This window comes from Capra hircus, chromosome 29, assembly GCF_001704415.2.
Source record: "Capra hircus breed San Clemente chromosome 29, ASM170441v1, whole genome shotgun sequence".
NCBI lineage: Eukaryota > Metazoa > Chordata > Mammalia > Artiodactyla > Bovidae > Capra > Capra hircus.
In genome coordinates, this window is record NC_030836.1 from 41,361,856 (window position 1) to 41,385,149 (window position 23,294).

The window sequence follows — 23,294 nt, forward strand, 5'->3', positions numbered from 1 at the left end:
AGGCAAGAATACTAGAGTGGGTTGCCATTTCCTTCTCCAGGAGACCTTCCGGACCCAGGGACCGAACCCGCGCTTCCTCATTGGCAGGCAGATTCTTCACCACTAAGCCACCAAGGCTTCCCTAAGTGGTAATTACTCACAAATAAACTTATGTGGCCCCTAAATGGACAACCCTACATTTAATCTCACGCATTCAACTGGTTTCAGTATACGCCAAATACACAGACGTCATGAGTTATAACTTATTTTCTTCTACACCAATTGTTCAAACTCTTAGTAAAAGCAAGCACTTAAGTAAGCCAACAAACCCTGAGTAAAGGTGTGGCTGGTTCCCCAGTGAAAGCATGGTAGGATGGGAAGGGATAAATTGCTCTGAAAGAGGACAGCCACCCTTAGATGGAACCCAGTACAGCTTAAGGAGCAGCATCAGACATAAGAAAGCCCCCAATGACACACTCTACCCAGTCAGTGCAGCCACAGAAGAGGTGAATTCAATCCAAATGGTTATTTATTCTAAAACTGGTAGCTACCGTGCCTACATTTTTGCCAGAATGTTGTAATGAGAACAGGGGAGGAGAAAGTTACAGATGTAAACAATGACACAGTTACATTTTTTTAAAACGGTAAAACCCTTTTTTTTACTGGCCACTTCCAAGAATGCTTTACAGGTTGTGCAAAAACATTTACAGGCTCCATGTGGTGGTTGTTTTTCTCACAAGCTTTTCCACCTACAACAACTACAACAGACGTCTGATAAAACACTAAACAAGTCTTCTAAGGAAAACAAGGCTTAGGGATCCCTCCCATTAATCCACATTTCCCCCCTTAACATTTTTTTTTCCTCATAATAAAAAGACAGACACAAACAAAACCCAGACATCTACTGTTGTTGCGAGTGATCTCTTGGACTAAACCGACAAGGACGTGGCAGTTTCACTCTCCACCCACCTAGAAAGAGCTTTTTATGAAAACATGACTTTCCAGTGTCAAAAGTGAACAGCGAGTACCCCCCGCCCCCCAAAAAAACCCCAAAGCGGCTTAAATTCTGTCCTTCCCCCTCCCTGCCCTGAGGGCCTAGCATCCCCAAACCGTGCTGTAGATTATAAAAAGATGCTATCTGCTGCAGGACTAAACATCTGAATAGGGCCGGCAGTTTCTGCCACAGAGTCACTTTTCTGTTATAATCTTGCCCTAAGGGGAGTCTCTTTGGGCTCCATTTTTTATCTTCTTGCCCTGACACTATAAGCACTAAAGCTTTCTTGAACACTCCCCTTAATAGTAATAAAAAGTGGGTTACAGAAAACTTCAGGCAATCACTTCACCCACTGCCACACACAAACCCACAGAAGCAGCAGGTGTCCGGAGAAAGAGAGGACGTCACCGGTGAGCAAGCAAACATACTGCCTACCAGCCCCCCTTCCAGCCTCTGGGTCAGAGGTCCTGGTGGATCAGAAGGGTGTCCTAGACAGGTGACTAGAGGGCCAGAACCAGGGCCTGTGCACCCTCCTGGGCACGGCAGTAACTGTGGGAGAGGGAGAGGGAGATCGAATCTCAGCACGAAATTTTCAGCAGAGGACTGCCCAGGTAAGGAAGTGGAGGTGAAGTGTTTTCTAGTAGCACAACCTGGGACTCCCCTCGCCAGGAAGTGCAGCAATGTGAGGTGTTCGCTGAGTAAGCTCTTGGCTGATGCAGTGCTGAGCAGGAAGGTGAATGAAAACTGAAGCTCAGTATTCAAAGAGCATTCCCACATCCCACCCATATTCTTGACCCAGCGACCTGAAGCTGTCTGTCAAGAACTAGGAGGGTGTCGGTAAAGTTACTATCCCAACTGAAGTCTCTTGGCTAGATGCCTCTCTGGGTCACGCAGAGAAGACGCCCCAGGAGGAATCCCGTTGCAAGTTGGGAAGGGGTGCTCCTGTGCATGCACACGCTCACATTCACGCTCTTCCCAAGTTCCGGCAGCCCCACCGAGCTGCCTCCCACCCCCCAACCCTCCCCTTTTCTAGTCACTCTCTACCTGTGTATCAAAAAAGCCAGCAGGGCCCTGGCCCTCCACACTGTATAAAATAGTCGCTATTCTCAGCACCTGGGCCCAGTAGCCCACACCACAGGATTCACCTATATACATCTCCTGCTGCAGTGAAAAGAATCCTGCTTCGTTTCTGTGTGAGCTGAAACCCTGAGAAACGTTCCTTCTCTAGAACTAGAAGAGGACAGATTCTCTAACAGAGATGATTTCAGAGACTTCCCGCCTGTCTCAGCCTTGGAAGACAAGAGAGACCAGCAGATCACCATCTTCAGACTGAGGGCTGCGATCCCAACTCTTCTCACAGATTTTATGGAAATCCATACACGGGCACAGAGAGGCTACAAACTCTTCTACTCTCCAAAACAGTCCCCGTGCCTCCTTGGCCTGGGGATCCTATATAATAGAACCGCCCAACTGGCAGCTGCCATGCCCTGGCTGAACAGCACAGAGGCACAGGCACGTGGAGACGGGGACGCTACGGCCTCCCAGCCCACTGGACCAGATATCCCGAGAGGGAGAGGTCGGTAAAGAAAATACAAACGGTTAGTTGGTGCAAATGATTGATAAGAGCCAATCGTTTATTTTCACTGCCCCAGTCACAAGCTCGCCCTCTGTCCCGCTCCTGCCTGCTGTGGAGAGTGGGTGCCCTCGAACGCTTCCCACCCTCTCCGCATCACCTCACCATCACTCTCCCTTACTCGGCTGCCAGTCCAGCTGCCTTAGAATGTCAGAAGGGTGACATTTTCAGTTTTCCTGTCCGACTGCAGGGTATATAGGACAGGCAGCCCTAAGTGCTGCTTTCTGAGCAAATGTTTTTTTTTTTTTTTGATTACAAATACCTAACTAGGTTTGAAATGTTTTATAGAATAAGACAATATTCTTTTCAACAAACTTTAAAAAAAATGTACAGTTTTGTTGTTTGTTTCCACCTCCCCCCTCCCCCACCCCTGCTTGCGCACCCTCCCCCCACCGCCCCTCCCTGGCAGCTCAGCCCCACCCCGACAGCCCCTGTTTTCCTTGGTTGTGTTTTGGGGGGTGCTTGGCACCCCCAGAGATTCAGCTTCGTGGCTGACAGGCGACAATGGCAGGGGCTTCACCGATACCCTTGGTAACCGTAGTAGTTCCTGTAGTATCGGTCTCTGTCCTGGGGATGGTGGTAGTAGTAATTCTGCCACTAGAAGAGAGGGGAGACCCTGTCACGTGGAGGCACAGCGGGCTGAGGACGGAGAGGCACGCTACTCCTCCCTCTGTCCTGCCCGCCCCTTCATCTCTCCATTCCCAGACGATACTTACATCCCGAGTATACTGGTGTCTGTAATAGTCTCTGTATCTGTTGTACTCATAATCTCGCCCATAGAATCGATCGTAGTCTCCCCTGTATCGATCGTAGAAGTTACGGTAACCCTGAGAAAAGGAGAGAGGAGTGAAGATGCATGGGTCTGTAGCATCACAATCCACTGCTATCCCCCATCTTAAAGACATATATCTTTGCTTGGTATTATATACAGGTTTAATCTTCCCAGGATAAATTCTGCCAGATGAACAAATTAAACGGGCAAAACCCTAAGCCCTGAGAAAACAGCCCAGACCACTCTGCTCCCCAAAGCCAATAGGAATGGCTGTCACGGCCCAGAGGGAGGAGCAGAAGGAGAGCTGCACTCACCCCTCTGTTTCCAGACTGCCCCCAGCACTGCTGCCCGTAGGCCCGGTTGTCGTAGCCTCGGCGCTGCCCGCCCACTGGAAGAGAAATGGAGAGCGCGCTCAGACAGCTGGCATGGGGTCCTGGCTCCACATCTGAGTGGAAATCAAAAAGTCGGAGCCAAAGGCAATTCTGGGGGAATAGGAGGCCTGCTTCTGTCAGGCTCACACAATGTTAATTAAAGCACCAGCCAGGATCTTTTAAAACGTCTGAGGGGGGAAGGCAGAGGAATAGAGACATAAGAAAAACTAAGCCACCTTGGTTTCACTTTTTGAAGCTCCCCAATTCCTGCAAAACATTTAAGATGGCAAAAGGACACATGGCAGAGTTAGAAACACGAGTGAAACTGCCATTCGTCGAGTTGCAGACTTTCAGCCCTGGAAGGGATCTTGGGTATCACACACCCCAAACCCATTTTATACAACTGAACAAAGTCTAAATGTCAAGCTCTTCCAAGGCAGGAACTGTTGGTATTCCCAGGGCCTAGCACATAGCAAGCACTCAAAAGATGTTTTGCTGACTTACACTTAAAATTACACACACACACACACATATTTGAATGCACACTGTGGGAAGAGGATCAAGGGGGTTAACTGACAAAACTAGATAATTGAGAGAGAAAATTAATTCCACTAATAAGCTAACTTACTTCATAATCCCCCAAATTACTGAATAATGCATTCACTTTCTGATCTACATAGCTGGGTTGACCCAGTAGACAAAGAAAAAAAGAATCCTGCACAAATCCTTCAGATGAACTACAATAGTGAAGGGGGAATCCATATGTAAAAATGAAAGCTAGATAAATGCGCAGGTTCAAACACTGCTCTTCAAAGAAACAAATACTTTTGTTGAAAAATAACTATTTTTTGTTTCAAGATTATGGGAAAAGCATAAAAAGCTAGGCGTAAAGGACACAGGAAGAAATAAATAAGCTCTATAAAGGGATGTTCTTAATGTTGGTGACCCAATGTGGTTGCCTGGCCTTTCCTGTGGGTCCAGCTGCACTTCGCACAGAGAACAGACTGAGGCTGGGGCTGGCAGGTCCCCAGGACTTACCGTAGCCTTGGCCTCGGCTTCGGTTCTGCCGGTTACGCTTGTTTCGATTGTTCCGGCGGTTTGTCCGCTTCTCAGAGGGGGGCAGAAGCTTCCTTGCCTCCTCCTTGTATTTAGTGACAATGGGCTGAGCTTCCTCCTTCTCCAGCTCCCCATATGTCACCTCATCCATATAGTCGCATTTTTCAGGCAGAGAGAAGTTCGCTATAAGAGTAAGAGAGAAGCTCTGTGGACCTCCAAGTGCAAAGATGGGTAATATCTCATAATGAAAACTCCTCTACAGGAAGAACAGGATTTTCTAAGCCTCATCTATAAATGCACAAAAAATGTGCTCGGTTCACTCTACAAGTTCCTCACTAACTGCAACAGCCCCAGGCAAAGGGCTATCTGCAAGCTGTAGATTTACAAGTTCTCAAGTGATCCATAATAAATTAAGAGTGAACTGGGTTAAGGTTTCTTATCAGGACAGAAACAGACAGCCAGAGGGTAAAAGTAACTGAGAAAGTTTTGGTGTAGTTCGATAAGAAATATACTTTTAAAAGAGACTCAAAGAAACTGACCCAAGCCTGAAGGCACTTGCTCATCCATCTGAGGAGAACAGGAAGCAAGAGTACAGGGGTCACTAACCACCTGTGTGGGACGGGCCAGCACCGGTCTCTGGACTGCCAGTCTCTGCACATCAAGTTCAGAGGCTGAGTCCCAGTGGAATTCAGTTCAATGAGGTGCTCTTGATTGTTAAGTGAACCCAATTAGCCCTTAGTTTCATAAAATTGAACTAAACTCCTCCAAGTGCCCCCAAATCAGTTATGGACTGGTCTTGTTCATTCTGAGTAAACTTGAGCTCTTTATTGTGAAACCAGCTCCCATGCCCAGGCATTATCAGAATTCAAACAGCCAATAGCTGACAGCTCTGCGTGGGATGCCAGGAGCTGAAGACAGCATGGGAAAAAACCAAACTCAGATGAACAGAACTCCAGCTCAATCAAGGTTAATATTGCCTTCCAGGAAACCTTGCTGTAAGGCTTTATATGGCACATACCAAAAGTCAACACCAAACAAACAACAAAAGTAAAAAGCCTAATGTGATATAGAAATCAAAACATACTGCTGAGATCATTCACTCCAACCACTGCCATTTTCATCTGAACCATCAGAATGTTCCATCTCTAGAATATAATTAAATTCAGTGAAGGCAGAGCTTCATTTCATTCATTCTTTCCCTAGGTCTAGAACTGTACTGGACAAATAGCAGACACTCCTAAGTATTTACTGAATGAATAACTGACTCACTGAAGCCTCTGCCTTGAGTTTTGCTTATCCTGTGGCCTTTCACCATTTTTTTTTTTTGTATTTTATCAGAATGAATCAAGGGGTTATTGCTTCACCATTCATTCTGCTCATTCATTAATCCACAAGTGATCACACTCATTAATTTATTCCTCAGATTTATACTTTACACATGTGAAGAATCCTCCAGGTGCTAAGAGGCCCTAGGGAGGTATGCATGGACCAAGGCCAGGATCTCTAACTTGTAGAGGTTAGCCCACCTTTCATCTCCAGCATTATAGACTCAGGCACATCATCTCCCTCCACTTCCTTCCTCAGCTCCAGCCTCTTCTTCCAGTCCTCCTCATTAGGGACAACCACCACCACTTTCCGGGAGAAAGTCTTAAACAATAACAGCTTCCGCCGTTGGCCAGAGTTGTACACATTACACTAGGGACAGGAGAAGTAATAGATGTTTTAGGAGTAAAAGTTAAATTCAACCAACACTTACTGAGAATCCTTCACAAGTGAGGCACTAGATTAGAGGACTTATTTATACAGTCTCTGAATTCTTCAAAAGCTACATGACGTTATCCTGTTTCACCCAACGTGAAACTTGAGAGTCAGAGAGACCAAGACTTGTCCAAGGTCACAAACCTAGTAAGTGGTGGAGTCATGAATCCAAAGCTACACCACTCTATCACCTCTATAGTGTGTTTTACAGCCTGGGTCCAAACACTCTCTGGTAAAAACCCTGAGAAGTGTATCTCTCAATTCAAAAAAAACATTACAACCATAATTCTTGGTTATAACTGGGTAACCTGATTCTGTTCCTTAATTCAGTCTTTATATATGCACCTTATTTTGACTCTGAGCAATTTATCAGATTAAATGGATACCAAATCTTTTATCTTTGGAAACATTGTTAAACTAGGTTTCTTTTGAATTTCTGAACAATACCTGATCAAGAATGAAGTTCCTCTTTGTCCGGGAAGCAATCTGGACCAGCTTACTAAGGCACTGGGAGGCTTGCTGAACTAAAAGGTCTCGGCTTTTGGGATCCATCTCTGGCTCCTCGAGCCCCTTCATCTGATGAGTTTAAGAGGAAGAGAAACACAAGAAATTACAAAGTAAGTTAAAGCCCAAGAGTCACTGGTAAATGCCACCAATGTCACCACATCGGTTCACTGCCATTCCTTAGTGCTGAGAATGCTGTCCATTTCCTACAGGACTTATTTCCAGTCTCAATCTGGATATACCTGAAACACCCCAGGCTTCACCACCTTCAGAAATCTGACAACACAGCAAAGGAAAAGAAACCAAAAAACCAAAAACTCATTTATTTATTTGTGGGGCCCCTGATCTCAGATACCTGCAAGACCCAACTCCATTGGGAAAAGATTATGTAAGTTTCTTGGTCTTTAAAAGCGAACACCAGAGTGATATATCCCCTCCCGCCAACTCACCCTCATTTGATTGAGCACAGTCTCAGCTCCCAGGACATTGTATCTTTTCTCAGGGTTTTCTTTTGCATATTTCAGTGCCCACTGGGTCTTTCCAGATCCAGGGAGTCCCACCATCAGAATCACCTGCAAGTAAACAGAACCAGGAATGCTATTAAAAAAAAAAAAAAAAAAGCCTGAGGCTCATGTTTACAAAGCCCAACTTAAGAACATCCTCCCCAGCTCCCAGTTGGGCAAAGCTTGAGCAGAAAGTGACCAACCAAGCATGAGCACCAAGGTTCTGCACCCTCTCTGGCATACCTCACACTCTTCTATGGTCTTGGGAGGGACTGCAGTGCGCACGCGCTCCTCAACAGGCACGGCATGGATGAACACAAACTCTTCTGGTGGTGGGAAGAAGGGCTCCTCCTTCTGACCAAAATTTAATTCTACAACACAATTTTTGCAGAGGACATGGGGTAGAAGGGCCCGATCTGCTAGGGATTCCTTGCTGATACGGAATGCCACACCAAGGTCTTCTCCATTCTTGGAAAAGGAAAGTTCTACTTCTTCGGCCTCAAAATTCTACAACAAAAGACAAGAGCATTTATGGCACACAGGCCTTGCAGCTGATTGATCTCGCAACTCATATCTTCCCCCCTCACTTCAACTGCTATACAACTATGAAAGCAATGCATCAACTGCAGAAGAGAAGCAGCTGATGGGAAGCAAAGGGATCTCCAGTGCCCTCCATCCACTCCTTGCTACAAATCCACAACTTTCAGGACCACTTACAGCAAAGCAGCCAATGACATCATTCTCCCCAAAAGTCTGGCCAAATTCCTCAAACTGCCCATTCTCTGCCTTGAGTCCTCGTCCATCAAAACCATAAGAGAATTCATCCTCACCTAGAAAAATCAGCAAATTAGTTTACCTACATTCAAACTTCCCACAGAGCAGCAAACACGAACATGATTAAGTTAAAGGTAACTTTACCAAGCTGTGGATGGGAAAAATCAACAGACCATCCAACTCGAAGGAGAGAAACCTCTGTGCAGCCTTCTTTCATTGGGAGATTCTGGGTTACCTGGCCAAGTCAGAAAAGGAACTTTTCAGATATTCTGACCAACTCAAGCAAAGTCTGAGTTAGAAAGACAAAATTTTGATACAAACCAAAAACAACTATCACAACTCAGCGTCAGAAAAACAACTGTCAATCAACGTAAACCAAAGTCATGAGGGTTAATTCCTTGGCTACTAGAGCTAAGCTCATCTTTCAAGTATGGTACCTTTCTCTAATAAAATACTGGTGGGTGCAAGTCCAGTATAGAGTAGTTTAATGACTAATTTAATAAATGAATGGTCCTAATGGTAGTGTACACACTACCTTGGCCTCAAAGCAGACTTTCCCCTTTGTTACTCCATAAGTACTTCTGGCCCCAGACCAAAGGGTGGGGAACTTCTCTGAGAAAAGTGGCTGCCCTCCATAGCGGTCTTTGCTGACTTGAAAATGGAGATCGGAGGTATCTGTTAAGAAAGAAGCAATCTTTTTACTCCAATGGGCAACATTTTAAGCCTTCAAAAGAACAGAAAGGTACCCAGTTCTCAAGCATGGATACAAAATCTAAATCTCTTAAAAGCTGCAGGCCAGGAAGTTTTTAATCCCCAAAATCTCTTTTGATTGGTTTAAAACCCCAACCTGTCTGCCTTATACATACACGTGTCCAGGTTCACAAGAGTGTGGTCCTCTTCCTCGTCTTTCACCTCTTCTTCTGGGGGTGGTGGAGACTTAGAGCTACACGTATGAGAGAAAAGCAAATATAATGTAACCAAAGTCCTTTAATTCAAGAGCTATCTGCATGACTTTAGGTCTGTTAAACGACCAGTGAATATAAAATTCCAGCAGGCAGCTTCTTTCAGCAAATGAGAAAAGGGCAACGGAAGCATTCAGGGTAGATTCGATCAAAGATTTAGGCCTATAAGAACCTACTCCGTTTTTAATCCACCCCCTTTCTCCAGACTCTCCAGTCAACCTCAGGTATACCAAAATTGGAGCAGAGACTGCCTTCAATGAAAGGGACTGTTTCCCTCACCGGCTGTGGTAGGCCTCCTCTCGGAATTCATAGTAAGCTCGGCCATGTTCATCCTTCTCATCCCGCTGTCTCTTTACCCCCCGCCGCTCACCATCTGAGCCTGCTGGTTTTGACTTTTCACTATCTTGGTCATCTCCTACAAAAATGAGGGAAAGAAAATCAGCAGTTTTCATACTGGTGTGTAGGATAAGCTCAGAACCAACAGAAACTAAAGGAGGACCTTCTATCTGTCTAGTCAGAAGAGCCAGGTTATTCCCACTGCATCCACAGAATGTTTTATTTCCAAAGATTATCTTTCTGTCATTGGATGGGATTATTATTTTTTTTTAAAAGGACATTATGGGCTAATTACAGTCAAAAAGTATATTAAAAGTTAGCCAATTTTTGCATTCTAAATTTATCTGCTTAAATCAGGTCAAACTTGGAGATTTTCCCACTTACACGACATAAAAGAAACATGCCATAAGTTTTTTAAAAACTTCTCAGCTTAACTTTGATTCTTGACTATCAGATTTGGATTTAAGCTAGAGACTTAATATACAGAAGCCTCATTTTCTTTCTTTCTGTTTTGAAGAGTTTGACTTTCCAGCTTTAAAATGCACAGCCATCCACAGCTTTCCTTACATAGCAAATGAACTCTGGCACTTTATACAGAGCTCTTACCATAGATTTTTACTGAAATTTGCAAGAACAAACCATTAAGTCACAAGAGAGCCATAAATAATACTGCATCTTTACCTCACATAATTTGGGGCAGAAAGGTGTTGTCATATATTTAGTAACATTCTTTACAAGAGAAAAAACAGAATCTTTCCTTGGACATCTGTGGTTTGCAACACTAACACTAAAGGTTTTTAGTAATAACCTCTCTAAAGAAGTTCTTTATCTCTCAAGCTTTTTTACCTGCTCTTTGGGGTTACACATTAAGACAAAGATTATGTAATGGGATTTTTGTTCCAGGACATAGCACAAGCTGCAAGTTGCATGCGACTGATGTAGAATGGGTTCCAATTATACCATCATACCCAGCAGCAGCCTAAACACTGTATTATAAAAGGAACTAAAAGCAAGCCACTTCATAGTAAGAATGAGAAGCAGCTCTAGTTTTCCTCCCACTCTGACAGATAGTTATGGATCAGCTATAACCATCCAATCACTTCCAAGGAAGAGAGGAAGGTCACTAACTCCCTGGGGCACCTCTATTCATTCTCTTCCACAAGGTTATTCAATGGACCCACCAACACCCCAATCATTTCAATTCAGGAAGTCAGGGACCCAACATGTAAAAGGCTAGCTAAGTGTACAATAAACATACAAATTTGCCCTTCTATATCCATTCAAATGAAAGATTAAAATTTAATCATAATTCAGGCAAGGTAAAACCCCTAGCCAAGTAACGTTAACTAACTTATTCTAAATGTTCTAGATTAAGATTTTCTCTTTCGTAGTTAACCATTAAACTTGACACCCTCACACTGCAAGCTACTGAAGCAGGAGCTGCTGCGAAAGCAGGAGCAAGGTTAGATTTCCAGATTTTCGGCGTAGCTCGAACTCTAGTAATGAGCTTTTGATGGGGCGAACTCTTGACGAACTTAGCTTATTGCTTAATTTTATGGCGAAAAAGTAAACAGTCCGGTGGCCCAAAGGCCAAGCCTCCAACAGTCGGTCTAGCTGTCCATGTAATTAACAATTCCTCAGCACATTCTCGGTTTAGGAAAAGATAGCCAGCACCGCGGGAGGCTGCTCCAACAGGTAGCTCATAAGCAGTTCGCATGGGAAACCGCTTTATTTCCATTCACTACCACCAAGTAAGCAATCAAGTTAGGAAGGAACCTCCCTCCTGCAGAGTGGGGCCACCAGAGGTAGACAAACCCTCCGGAAAGGAGGGGAGAGAACGAAAACCACCTCCCCTGGGGAGTCCCGGCAAACGGCAATGGGAATCCGGACCCCGCGGTGCAGGGCTCGGTGCTGGGTCAGGGGCGCACCCGGCAGGCCCGGCTCCGCTGCCAGCTCCTCACCCTGTTCCTCTGCGGCCTTGTCACCCGGCGCCTCGGATCCCGGCGTCTCGTCCCCGCTCCGCTCCTCCGGTTCATCTTCCTCCCCCTTGCCGGTGCCCTGCTCTTCGCCACCGTTTACCCCACCTGACTCGGCTGTGGCCTCCTCCGCCGCTTTCTCGGAAGCATCGGGCTCCGCCTCGGCCTCCACGGCTGCCGCCTCCGGGGGCTCCGGCGGCGGCTGCGCGGCCTGGCCCGAGGCCTGGGCAGGGGGTGGCTCTTCGTCCTCGTCCTCAAGCAGCGCCTCCTCGTCCTCCTCCTCCTCCTCTTCGTCCTCCTCCTCGTCCCCGCCCGGGCCGCCGCCCGACGCGGCCACAGGCCGAGGCTCCGCCTTGCAGGCCCCGCCGGGCCCGGCCCCGCCACCGCCGGCCTCGTCCTCGAGCATCTCAGCGTCCAGCGCCTCCTGCAGCCGCTGCGCCAGATCCACCTTGAGGCCGCGCGAGTCCAAACCGCGCCGCTGCAGCTCCGACCGCAGCTCGGTCACTTTCAGCCGCTTCACCTCCATCGCCGCCGCCTCCTCCGCCTCCCGCCACCTCCTCCCCTGCGAACCGTCGACCGAGCCCGACTGCGCAGGCGCCGCCTCCGCCTCACGCGCCAGCACGGAGCCCGCGAGAGCGAGCGCACGCACGCACGCACGCAGGGAGGCAGGCTGGCAGGCGGCGGGCCGCGCGCAGCCTCCGCTACGTAGTGTTTATTTTTCCCCTTTCCTCCCTCCCTCTTTCGGCCCCCGGAGCCCAAAACAACGCAGCGGGAAACTGCTTCCTCTCCAGCCGACCCTCGGCTCCTCTGCCGCGGGCGGGCGCGCGCCCAGGACGACGGACTTCCCTCCGTTTACCTCCCGCCCCTCTCACCCCCTGGGCCAATCGCCGCCGGCGGCTTCACGGCGCAGCCGCACCGGAGCCGGAGTCGGGGAAAGGCTGGCTTCGGCCCAAGTGCCTCGTCGCGACGAGGCGTGTGCGTACCCCACTCTCCGTACTTCCAGCCGGGGCTGCGCAGCCGCCTGGCGCTCCTTCGCCACACGCGTCTCCCACGCCGTCCCCCCACCTCCAGTCCCGTCTGATCCGATCGTGCTGTCGTCTTAGGGCTTGTTAGCTCGTCTCTGTCCCTTAGTTTATACATGCAGCCACTTCTTGAGGGAAAAAAAGCCAGAAAGGAAGAAAGGAGACTCTTGAAACGTGAACTCCTGCTGGCAATTGTCTTTCTGGTTAGTCAACAAAAGGACTTTCCAAACCCAAGGAATACAGTAACCCCAGCCCTCCTATTCCCTCAAGCCTTCAACTTCTACCCAGCAACACACACTTTGACCTCGCCTTATTGGCCAGGTTGAATCGTCATCTGCAGTTCGGATTGGTCTTCTATGATCTTGCAGATTTTTTATTTTTTAATTGGCGAAGCAGCCAGGGGGATTTCCCCCCTCCCCCCTAGGTTGGTCCGCAGGGGAGGCTAGAGAGGCGGGGTCGTGTCTGTGGGATTCCTTTTCCCGGGCCGCTTCTGATTGGGCGCGTGGTGCAATGCGCGCGACCCTTCAGACATCAAGCTCTCGGGAGGCTGGACCCTGCCCTCTCCGTGCTCCCCGCTTGTAAAGCGAAGTGCGGCGAAGAGACTTCGGGTTTGGCCTGTTGCAGGGGGTCGGGGAGCTGGCCGGTGCGCGTAAGGGGGCTTTTAGCTGGGCGGGGCTACGGCTGCATCACCATCGGCCTGTGGTTGGGGTGCACGGACTGCGTTCACCTCGGTTCCCCAACTCCCGGCCCAGAAATCAACAAATGCTGTTGAGTAAGTGCAAACAAAGAGCTGGGATGGAGGCAAGCCCCCTAGACCCTTTTTAGCAGTTATTCCCGCCTACTCCCTTCCGCTTCCGAGTCAGGGAGGTGTGTCCGAACGAAAGGAGGAAACAAGAGCCGCCGGCGTTCAGACGCCGGCCACGATTCCTTAGTTACGGCCTTATAGTTTCCGTGGTTTTTTCTCACCCGTGAGTCGCCGCTTTGGGAAATCAATTAATCTCAGGCTTTGCTGTTCCCACATCTGCTTCCTGATCGGATGCTTGCACTTCCAGAGATTAAAAAATAACTGCAGAGAAGAAAAGAAGGGGCTGTAGTAGAATCAAGCAGTCATTCCCTGAGAGGCCTCCTGGGGAAGGAGAATTTCCTGGCTTTTTTAAGTCAGCTGCCAAAATTGGTTGCTTCGCTCCTATTCCTAGAGCTTCGGTTGTTCTTTCACGTCCCAATTCCTCAAGAGCACTGGGCGACAGAGTTATGGAGAAACGCCTGCAGGAGGCTCAGCTTTACAAGGAGAAAGGGAACCAGTGTTACCGTGAAGGGAAGTACCGGGATGCTGTAAGTGGGTACCATCGAGCTCTGCTGCAGCTGCGGGGTCTGGATCCAAGTCTGCCCTCCCCGATACCTAATCTGGGACCTCAGGGCCCGGCCCTCACACCTGAACAAGAAAACCTACTGCACACCACCCAGACAGATTGCTACAACAACTTGGCTGGTAAGAACAGGGCCAACGGGAGGGTAGAGTGTCAAGGCCGGTACATGAAAGTTTGAGAATATTGGGGAAAACACTGACGGCTCTTCTGTCGTTATCTAGTTATTCTGCCATGAGTTGCAATATACTTTCAGTCTGTGGGGCTCTAATTGAGTTTCGGTGCTTCTCACACTTCACTTGGAGAGTTTGATAAACACAACTTCTTGAGCCTACCATGACTCCGACGTAATAGGTCTGAGGTTTGTGAGTTGTGTGTACCAATTTGCGTTTCTATCAGACTTCCAGGTGATGGCTAATAGGTTTAAGGAATTTTGCACGACTTCCTGGTGGCTCAGACGGTAAAGAGTCTGCCTGCAATGCGGGAGACGTGGATTCAATCCCTGGGTCGGGGAGATCCCCTGGAGAAAGTGGCAACCCACTCCAGTATTCTTGCCTGGAAAATCCCATGGATGGAGGAGTCTGGAGGGCTACAGTCCATGAGATCGCAAAGAGTTGGACACGATGGAGGAACTAACACATAGAGAAAATCCTGAACCTGATGCTGAGCTCAGCTTGTTTGTACACTGGTACCGTATCAAATCTCACAGACAAGAGTTTTGGGTGAAGTAGAAAAGAATAGCTCTATTGTTTTGCCAGGCAAAGGGGAACACAGCAGGCTCCTGCCCTCAAAATCATGAGTCCCCACCTGGGGAAGATTCTGTGAGGTTTTATATTAATTGTCCAAAGAATGTAATCATCTCATCTCATGGACGTTTTTTCTAATGGGTTGGTGGTGAGGCAGGTAAGGGTAAGCATCGTTGACCTTCCAGTTCAGCTGGTCTGGGGTCTACACTGCTCCTGGGTGGCATACCATTGTAAATTGTTAACTTCTCCCGTATCCACAAAATAGCTTAAGATATTGTTGAGTTGTCTGTTGTTGGGGAAACAGGACCTTGCCTCAAGGCTGCTCTTGACTGTTTCTCCTTGGTCTCTCAACCCCACCCTTCGCTAATTAACAATTGCTTGAATCTGCCCTTTAGAACTCAGGGAAGGTCGTGGAGGCTGAATGCAGACTGTTTCCTATAATCAAAGAAATGGCAGACACAAAAAGCCCTTGTGCCCAGGAGCCCCAAAGGACCCTGCACAGTGTCAAACCTATGTTTAGACTGTTGTTTCTTTAATATTTAAAATTTAGGAAAGAAGGCACTTACTTCAGCTGGTGGTGTAAGTCATCCATCTTAGATGTTTTGGATAGCTTTTCCTTATTTTCCTCCTTCCTATATAAAGCAGCTAGATGATACCTTGGGTAACTTGTACCTTCCATATCCAGCTGGCCTTGCATGGAGAAATAAAGTCCAGAGTTAGTATCACTAGGATTAATCTGCTGAAAGAAAGGAGACTTCTGAAGTCTGTTCTGTGGCAGGCAAATTAACCATAGAGCTAATTAAGTTGTTTTGAAGTATATATTTTGTAATCATTGTTTAAATTATTTTTTCTTTTTTACTACCCTGGTCCTCAATGATTTGGTGGAATTCTAGCTTTTTTACAGTGTGTATCCAAAGCTATTCTTAGACTCAAGTAACAGTAATTATAGTAGCTACTATTTCAGTTCATTCAGTATTTTTTGAATAAGTTAATATTTATTGATATGCTGAAGATATCGCAGTATAGTAAAACAGATAAAGATCCCTGCTGTCATGGGGAGATGGATAGTTAACAAAAGAAGTCACTTGTGTATTAGACGATGTTGACTGAAAATGATGCGCAAGGAGAGAGTTTTGAGTTAAGTTTTACTTGGGGCAAAATGAGGACTGCAACCCAGGAGACAGCACCTCAAGACAGCTCCAGAAAAAAACTGCTCCAAAGAGGCAGTGTGGGGAAGTCAGTATATAAGATTTCCGTGAAGGGGGGAGTTCAATCTAAAGACCTGTTTTTGGGGGGCACAAAGTGCCTCATTCTGAACTCCTTCAGGGCGTGTCAAGGCCTACCCCTGCCGTAGCCCCGGATTCAGCCTCCTGCTGTTGACAAGCACCAATTTGTAGTTGGCAAAGATGATAAGCAATGTGGGAAAGGATAAAGCAGAAAATGGGTGTATGGATTTGCCTGGCAGTCCAGTCGTTAGGACGCCATGCTTCTAAAGCAGAGGGTGCCAGTTCGATCCCTGGTGGAAAAACAAAGATTCCACATGCAGCGTGGCATAGCCAAAAGAAAGAAAATGGGAAAAGTGAGTGCCTTAGGCACAGTAGTGGTCAGGGAAGGCTCATTAAGGTGACATTTATGAAATGCCATGTATAAGCCCTTGATACACATATACATATAAACCTTAAGTATCACAGCAATCCTTTGAGGTAGATTTAAGGAACATCTAGTAAGTGGTGGAGCTAAAATTAAACCTGGCAAGTCCAATTTTTTTGTGACTGTGCTGGGTCTTTGTTGCTGCAAAGGCTTTTCTCTAGTTTGGCGAGCGGGGGCCACTCTAGCTGAGGTGCTTGGGCTTCTCACTGGGGTGGTTTCTCTTGTTATGGCTCATGGGCCCTAGATCACATGCTCAGTAGTTGTGAGACGTGGGCTTACTTGCTCTCTGGCATGTGGGATCTTCCCAAATCAGGGACTGAACCCATGTCTCCTGGATTGGCTAGTGGATTCTTCACCACAGGGAAGCCTCTGTACTTAAGTTCTTATTGCAGAATATACTGTATATTAGAGAATATAATATTCACCTTGGGGAATTGGTCAGAAATCAAGGAAATGAGATAGATACTCATCTTGACTGTCCAGGTGGACCTGAAGGCAGAGTTCTGTGGCTTTTCCATCTGTAGACCCTCTGCTTGGAGGTGCTTAGTAGATGCTTCCTAAAGAATCACTAAAATTAAGAAATTTCACTTACATGAGAGTGAAATTTACGTGTTGGGCAGTTTACTTACAGTACCTCTCATCTTCACAAAAATTCTGCAAGGTAGTAATGATTTTCCCCACTTTACAGATACGGAAATCAGACCTCATCGCTAAAACCCTCCAATGGCGTCATATTATACTTAGGAAAATATTCAAACTCTGACCTTCACCTGCACAACCTGACATGATCTGGCTCCTCCATAGACTGAATTCCCAAAGCACACACCCACCTTCCAGCTTGGTAGGATCTCTTCTCTTGGCTAGAATGCCCTGTCCCTTTAATGACCCTTGTCATTCAGATCTCGGCCCAGAAGTCACTTTCTCAGGGACGCCTTCTGTAATCAAGCATCACTCTGACCTCATTCAGTCTCTGTCCCACAGTTCTATTTTCCTCAGAGCACTAATAAATAAGTGAATTTGTTAGCGTGTTCCTCCTACCTGGGAATTAGAGTGCAAGCTCTAATCACTCACCAAGATGTCTGTCTTGTTCCTCTTTTTCTCCTGGTCCTACCTCCACCTAGCACATGGTCATTACTCCAGAACTACTTGTAGGATGAAGGAACAGTGGGTTACATCATGGTAACCTGTCAGTGATGGGTTAGTTGAAAGCTGGGGAAATACCTAAGTGTGAACCCTGTGGCCACTTGGTGGGGATGTTGTAGCAGGGATGCAGACATCAGCCCTGATACGCCTTCCTTCCCAGCACATGATTTAATAATGCTGTGTGTAATTCCCACAGTTGTTAAACAGGAAATGCATTTCCCTTCTTAATTACAGAAAGACAGAACATTGACCTGAACATTGTCTCCTACACAGATTTGTGTTTGGAGTTCCCATTCTTTTATCCAAGGAATTCATGAGATAATATATCATCATTGAGAAGGGTAATTTTTGAGTTAGTCTTTGGTTCAGATTTCTTATTCATTCCACCTAGAAACTGTGGGATCCTAGACAAGTTACTTTACCTTTATGAGCCTTGATTTCTTCATTCATTAAACAGAGATGCTAACACATACTGACTTCAGAGGGTGGATGAGAAGACTAAACAAGCCCCTGGCACAGTGCTTACTGTACTCACTATTAATGGCAGTGGTTGTTGTTATTAGGACTTCAGGACAAGAATTGTGGTGAAATGGGAGAATCAAGATAGATAGAGAGCCTTGGGTAGAAGAGAGACAATGAAGAGTTTTAAATAATTTCTTTTTTCACCACGTGGCATGCCAGATCCAGTTCCCAAGCAAGGATCAAACCCTTGCCTCCCGAGAGTTCCAACCGCTGGACCTCCAGAGAAGTCCCCATAATTATAGTCTAATCAACTTTTTAAAAATTATTGATTTAATATGGCTGCGCAGGCTTTTCTCCGGGTGCGGTGCCTCGGGCTTCTCTGTTGGGTGGCTTCTGTTGTTGCAAAGCACAGACTCTAGGGCACTCGGGCTTCAGTAGTTGCGGTGGGTGGGCTCAGCAGTTGAGCTCCCAGGCTCTGGAGCACAGGCTTAGTAGTGGTGGCACAAGGGCTTAGCTTCTCCGTGGCACGTGAGATCTTTCCGGATCAGGGATTGAACCCGTGTCTCCTGCATCGGCCGGCGGATTCCTAACCACTGGACCATAAGGGAAGCCCTAGCCTTATCAACTTTTATAGCTGGGCCTGACCCATGCTAGGTATTGGGTTGGCCAAAAAGTTCAAGTTTTTCTGTAACATCGTACAGAAAAACCCAAACAAACTTTTTGGCCAGCCCAACACGCAATGGGCATTTGAGATAGTGAAGTAGACTGAGAGGTATGTAAAACTTGTATTCACTGCTGTATCTCCAATGGCTAGAATAATGTCTGGCACACGGTGGACACGTAGATGTATTTGTTGGGTGAGTGAATGTTGCTGATAGCATCCTGGATTTGGTACTGCCTTGTGTTGGGCAATGGAGCATCGTGTAATAAGGTCCTCTTCTCTCTTCCTTCCGTTTGCCGCCTTTAGCCTGTCTCCTTCAGATGGAACCAGTAAACTATGAACGAGTGAAAGAATACAGCCAGAAGGTCCTGGAGCGGCAGCCTGATAATGCCAAGGCCTTGTATCGGGCTGGAGTGGCCTTTTTCCACCTGCAGGACTATGACCAGGCCCGGCACTACCTCATGGCTGCTGTCAATAGGAAGCCAAAAGGTGAGAGAAGGGGGCTGAAGTGGGAAGTACAAAAAACCGTCCCACTGAGGTAGTATCTGTGGGAGAGGATTTTAGTTCATTTTCCAGTGTATTGAGTTGTGAAAACAGGTAATAATATATTCACACGTTCAATATTCAAAAAGTATATGACCATGTATGACAAATAGGCCTTCTACTCATGAATTCCAAGTTTCAGTTCCTAGATGGAGACTAAAATAGGATCTAGATTGCAGTGAATAAACTTGGTAATCCTTGTTTCTACCAGTTTTCCAGCTGAGGTCTGGCTTTTGCATGACTGTCCTTTTATCCTTTAGCTCTGCTAACCTCAGGTATGACCTAGAAGAAGAACAGGTCTCCTGAGAATTTGAGGCTTGTTTCCAAGGCAAAAAGGATATCGTCAAGAGAATGATAAACTTGTTCCTGTGTTGGTGGTTCAGCTTTGAAAATTGTCTCCTATTTTGCATTATGGCTTAGAGTAGCTACTGAAGTAAGGGGGTCCCCAAACATAAAACTCAGCAGAACCACTCCAATTGAATGGAAAAGTCATTAAGTGGTAGTTACCCCGGTCTCTTGCGTTGCAGGCAGATTCTTTACCATCTGAGCCGCCAGGGAAAGTCATTATGAATTAATAAAGATATAAAATATGAACCATTGCTCATGTTTCTTATCTTCAAGTACACAGATTAACTGCCACCCATGTATAGTAGGTTTAGAGGCTGTGCTCTTAAAATTATTGTTTTTTCCAGCTCCTTTTCATTTTTAAGTTAGAAACCAGCCCAGCCTTGTACAATAATTTTTTAAAAATATATATTTATATATTTGACTGTATCAGGGTTTATTGCCACATGTGACCTCTCTGGTTGTGGCGCAGGGACTTAGTTGCCCCACATGTTGTTGAAAATAGGTGATAATACATGTTGTGGGACAGCTAAGTCTCTGTGCCACAACTAGAGAGGATCTTAGTTCCCCAATCAAGGATCAAACCTTCGGCATTGGAAGGTAGATTCTTAACCACTGGACCACCAGGGAAGTCCCTGTACAAGATTCTTTAGAAATTAAAAGTGATATTAATGAAGGAAATGTACTGTTGCATAGAATAGTTGTGATATACGCAGGTCTTAGAAATTTTAAGAAATGAAAGTGTGTTCATAGTCCTCTTCTGCCTGGAAGTACAATTACGGGTCTGTCTCTGATTGCCTCCTTTGTCCTGTTCTAAGACGCCAATGTCCGGAGGTACCTTCAGCGGACACAGTTGGAACTTAGCAGCTACCATCGGAAAGAGAAGCAGCTCTACCTGGGCATGTTTGGTTAAAAGAAGAAAGATACCCCTCCACTTGAACTTAGATGAACCGTTAGAGACCCATCAAAGGGAAACCTGAGCCTCAGCAAGAGAAATTAACCCCATACCTCTGACTGAGGTGAACTTCTGTTTTGTTTCTAGTACTGCACAGACTCTTCTATCACTTATATAGTCTGTGTTTTTGTTTCCCCATCTTTCTATTTATATGGCTTTTAATATATGGTATTATATATCAGAAACATTTGCCTCGAGAAACACAACCAGAAAACACTCATCAGTTATAGGTGGATTAATCATAGCTCTGGCATAGATTTTGATGATAGATGTTGGTAGGTGTAGTCATATACAAAGGAGAAGGCTTAGCAGAAGATGAAGTAATAAGGACAGGCAGAAAGGAGTTTTTTTCTTTCATTTCCTTAGATTCCTAAAGCCAAAATGGGAAGCCCTTGCACAGGTCACAAACTGGCAAATACATACTGTGAAACTAGACAATAATAAGTTGGACCCACATGCCTCATAAATGAAAGATTTAAAAGTAACTACTTGATTAATTCCTTTTTCTTAATGTTCCACATACATTGAGATTCTTTATCCGCCACAAAAATATCTAGTTCCTCGTTTCTCTTGATAATTTCTAGCTATTGTAGCCTTGCTATTGTTCACACTCAGATCATTAATACAGTATACTTATTTTTTTTTATTAAACCCTTCTATCTTAAAACCCCTGGAGTCAAGCATCTAACTATATATTTTATAACCTTTCAAAAGACCTCATGCCAAAAGACTTGTGAACACTTGAATTTTTAATAGTTGCATACCTATAAGATGCTCATTTCTCTAAGAAAGGAAAGGGTTTACCAAGTCTTCTAGAAAGAATACGAGGAAAGAGCAGGATAGAAACGTAGATCTGTTTTTTACCTGTCACCTTGTATTTTGTAAGAACTCCATTCCTTAAAGAGGAGGGAAACAGCGAGGAAAGGTTCTCTTTCCTTTGCGCCTTTTAAGCTCCGACAGAACTTTCTGGAAGCTTTGTTGGGCACAGGTGCAGGCTGCAGATCTGGTACAGCCAGGGCTCAGTAGGAGGCTTCCTCAACCGGGATCGCCTTTGTCATCCTGCACACCTATTCTAATGTCCACAATGTGTGAGTTGTACAGAGTAGATGAGACCATAATAGCTCTGCCTCTGTGTTTATGAATGAGAGGAATAAGTACATGTCATTAGCCATCATCGAAACAGTTTACGGACAAAAACTTCTTGGTCTTGCCGAGTGTAAAGAGCTCTTCTCTCTTAATCAGTAATGTGTCTCTCGATGAACTAGGCTCCTCTTTCTATCTCCCTGTACTCTTAAATAGTCCAACCATCCGCTTATAACAAAAAGTCTTTATACCAAATAGTCTAAGTCCAAGGACACAACTAACAAAAGAGGAATATTTTATTCCTCTTCCAAGCTTCTTAAATTTCTAAGCCTAGACTGTTGCCAAATTATGTCATGGTTGTGTGTTATCTTTGTTTGGGGCTGGTTTTGCTTTCTGATTTTCTTTTTTTTTCCCCCCCTAAGAATTGATGTTACAGTAAGCTATGTTCTGTATCAATGAGGAAAAAATAAAGCTGTTATTTAAAAATGTATTGTAGATGTGTATTGCATTAATCTTTTTTTTTTTTTTTTTTTTGCATTACTAAGAGACAAAGTGGTCAGACTTAACATTTTGGTCTTTAATTTGAAGGCCAGCTCTAACAAAGATGCTAATGAATGGGAATGTGGACAAAGGTAGGCAGTCAGATATGGGTCTGGAGGAGGCCTGCCCAGCCCACATCCTGAAGGAGTCAGGTAGCTAAATCTGTGTACTCAGAAGTTTGTGGAGGGGGAAGCAGTGCACCTTACCAGTCCTTAAGGGTTTCCACACAGGATTTGAGGGTTTGATTGAAGAGAAAGCACTCATGGTGATGTGAAGATTCGTACTTCGGCACATAAAGAACAATTAAGAATGGTGTTTCTGCCAAACCGATACCCACTATCTTTACAATTTTGCCAAAATAACACACACCTATATTACTTTTTAGTCAACATTTTATTTAAATATATATTTTGAAAGGAGTTTTTGGACAGAGGAACATATTAAATGATACCATGGGAAGGTAATCAGCAAACCCCAGACTGAAACCATAAGATGCAAAAACCAATTTCTGCAATATATTGCAAGAAAAGGAGAGGGGATTTTATACCTTAAAAAGAGGTTTGAGACACATCAACCAAATAAATATGACTCTACTTTGGATACTTATTTGAAGAAAACTATAAGACTGAAATAATGAAAAAAAAGTTATATATATATAGGTCTCCTCCAAAGTCCTGGCCCAGAGCTCCTAAAACCCTTAAAATTTGGATTCTGATTTGAGAAAAAAGTTTACAGGACAATCAGGAAGCTCTGAACAAGAATTATCAGTTTTGTTGGGTGTGATCATAGTGGTGGTTGGTTTAGTCATTCAGTCGTGTCCGACTCTGACACCATGGACTGGATTCCACCAGGCTCCTCTGTCCGTGGGAATTTCCCACGCAAGATTACTGGAATGGGTTGCCATTTCCTTTTCCAGGGTATCATCCTGACCCAAGTGATCATGGTTATTTGGTCTTTTTTTTTCTTCTTTAAGAGTCATTTTAGAGATGCCATGCTGAAATTGCTTACTGATAAAATTGAGATGGGGACTTTAGAGCACTTTATGTCATTTGCCCAAAAAAACAAAACAACCAACCAACCATAAAAATAAGTATATATCCAAGTAAATCATCTTTGGAATCACTGGCTTTGGAGAAGTTGAAATCAAATGCGAAGGACTAAA

General features: G+C 45.5%; 2 protein-coding genes across 3 annotated transcripts; one reads left to right on the forward strand and one right to left on the reverse strand.

Annotated features, from left to right (window-relative positions):
- Nucleotides 487–12,459, reverse strand: HNRNPUL2 (heterogeneous nuclear ribonucleoprotein U like 2). The gene is made up of 14 exons (XM_018042991.1): nt 11,604–12,459; nt 9,586–9,721; nt 9,211–9,287; nt 8,880–9,019; nt 8,489–8,579; nt 8,288–8,400; nt 7,814–8,077; nt 7,517–7,639; nt 7,011–7,139; nt 6,332–6,500; nt 4,788–4,988; nt 3,693–3,766; nt 3,323–3,433; nt 487–3,203 (listed from the first exon to the last, which is right to left on the reverse strand). Exons 1-14 carry the CDS (start codon nt 12,142–12,144, stop codon nt 3,123–3,125), a joined length of 2,250 nt encoding a protein of 749 aa, XP_017898480.1. The 5' UTR covers nt 12,145–12,459; the 3' UTR covers nt 487–3,122.
- TTC9C (tetratricopeptide repeat domain 9C) lies at nt 13,063–22,082 on the forward strand. Of its 2 annotated transcripts, XM_005699791.3 has the most exons (4): nt 13,063–13,412; nt 13,837–14,129; nt 18,973–19,155; nt 20,373–22,082. In XM_005699791.3, the coding sequence occupies exons 2-4, from the start codon at nt 13,892–13,894 to the stop codon at nt 20,465–20,467; spliced, it is 516 nt and encodes a 171-aa protein (XP_005699848.1). In that variant the 5' UTR covers nt 13,063–13,412; nt 13,837–13,891; the 3' UTR covers nt 20,468–22,082. The 2 variants fall into 2 exon arrangements, with proteins under 2 accessions (XP_005699848.1, XP_017898481.1); XM_018042992.1 differs by lacking the exon at nt 13,063–13,412 and having other exon boundaries at nt 13,437–14,129.

What these genes read in the sequence shown, in the direction of transcription:
- HNRNPUL2 (XM_018042991.1), bottom strand. Translation starts at nt 12,144, where the DNA reads ATGGAGGTGAAGCGGCTGAAAGTGACCGAGCTGCGGTCGGAGCTGCAG. An exon ending in TCTTGTGAACCTGGACACGT is followed by an intron (nt 9,020 to 9,210) that starts GTATGTATAAGG and finishes CTTTCTTAACAG; the next exon opens with ATACCTCCGATCTCCATTTT. An exon ending in TTTTTCCCATCCACAGCTTG is followed by an intron (nt 8,401 to 8,488) that starts GTAAAGTTACCT and finishes TGATTTTTCTAG; the next exon opens with GTGAGGATGAATTCTCTTAT.
- TTC9C (XM_005699791.3), top strand. Translation starts at nt 13,892, where the DNA reads ATGGAGAAACGCCTGCAGGAGGCTCAGCTTTACAAGGAGAAAGGGAAC. An exon ending in TTGCTACAACAACTTGGCTG is followed by an intron (nt 14,130 to 18,972) that starts GTAAGAACAGGG and finishes TGCCGCCTTTAG; the next exon opens with CCTGTCTCCTTCAGATGGAA. An exon ending in TGTCAATAGGAAGCCAAAAG is followed by an intron (nt 19,156 to 20,372) that starts GTGAGAGAAGGG and finishes TCCTGTTCTAAG; the next exon opens with ACGCCAATGTCCGGAGGTAC.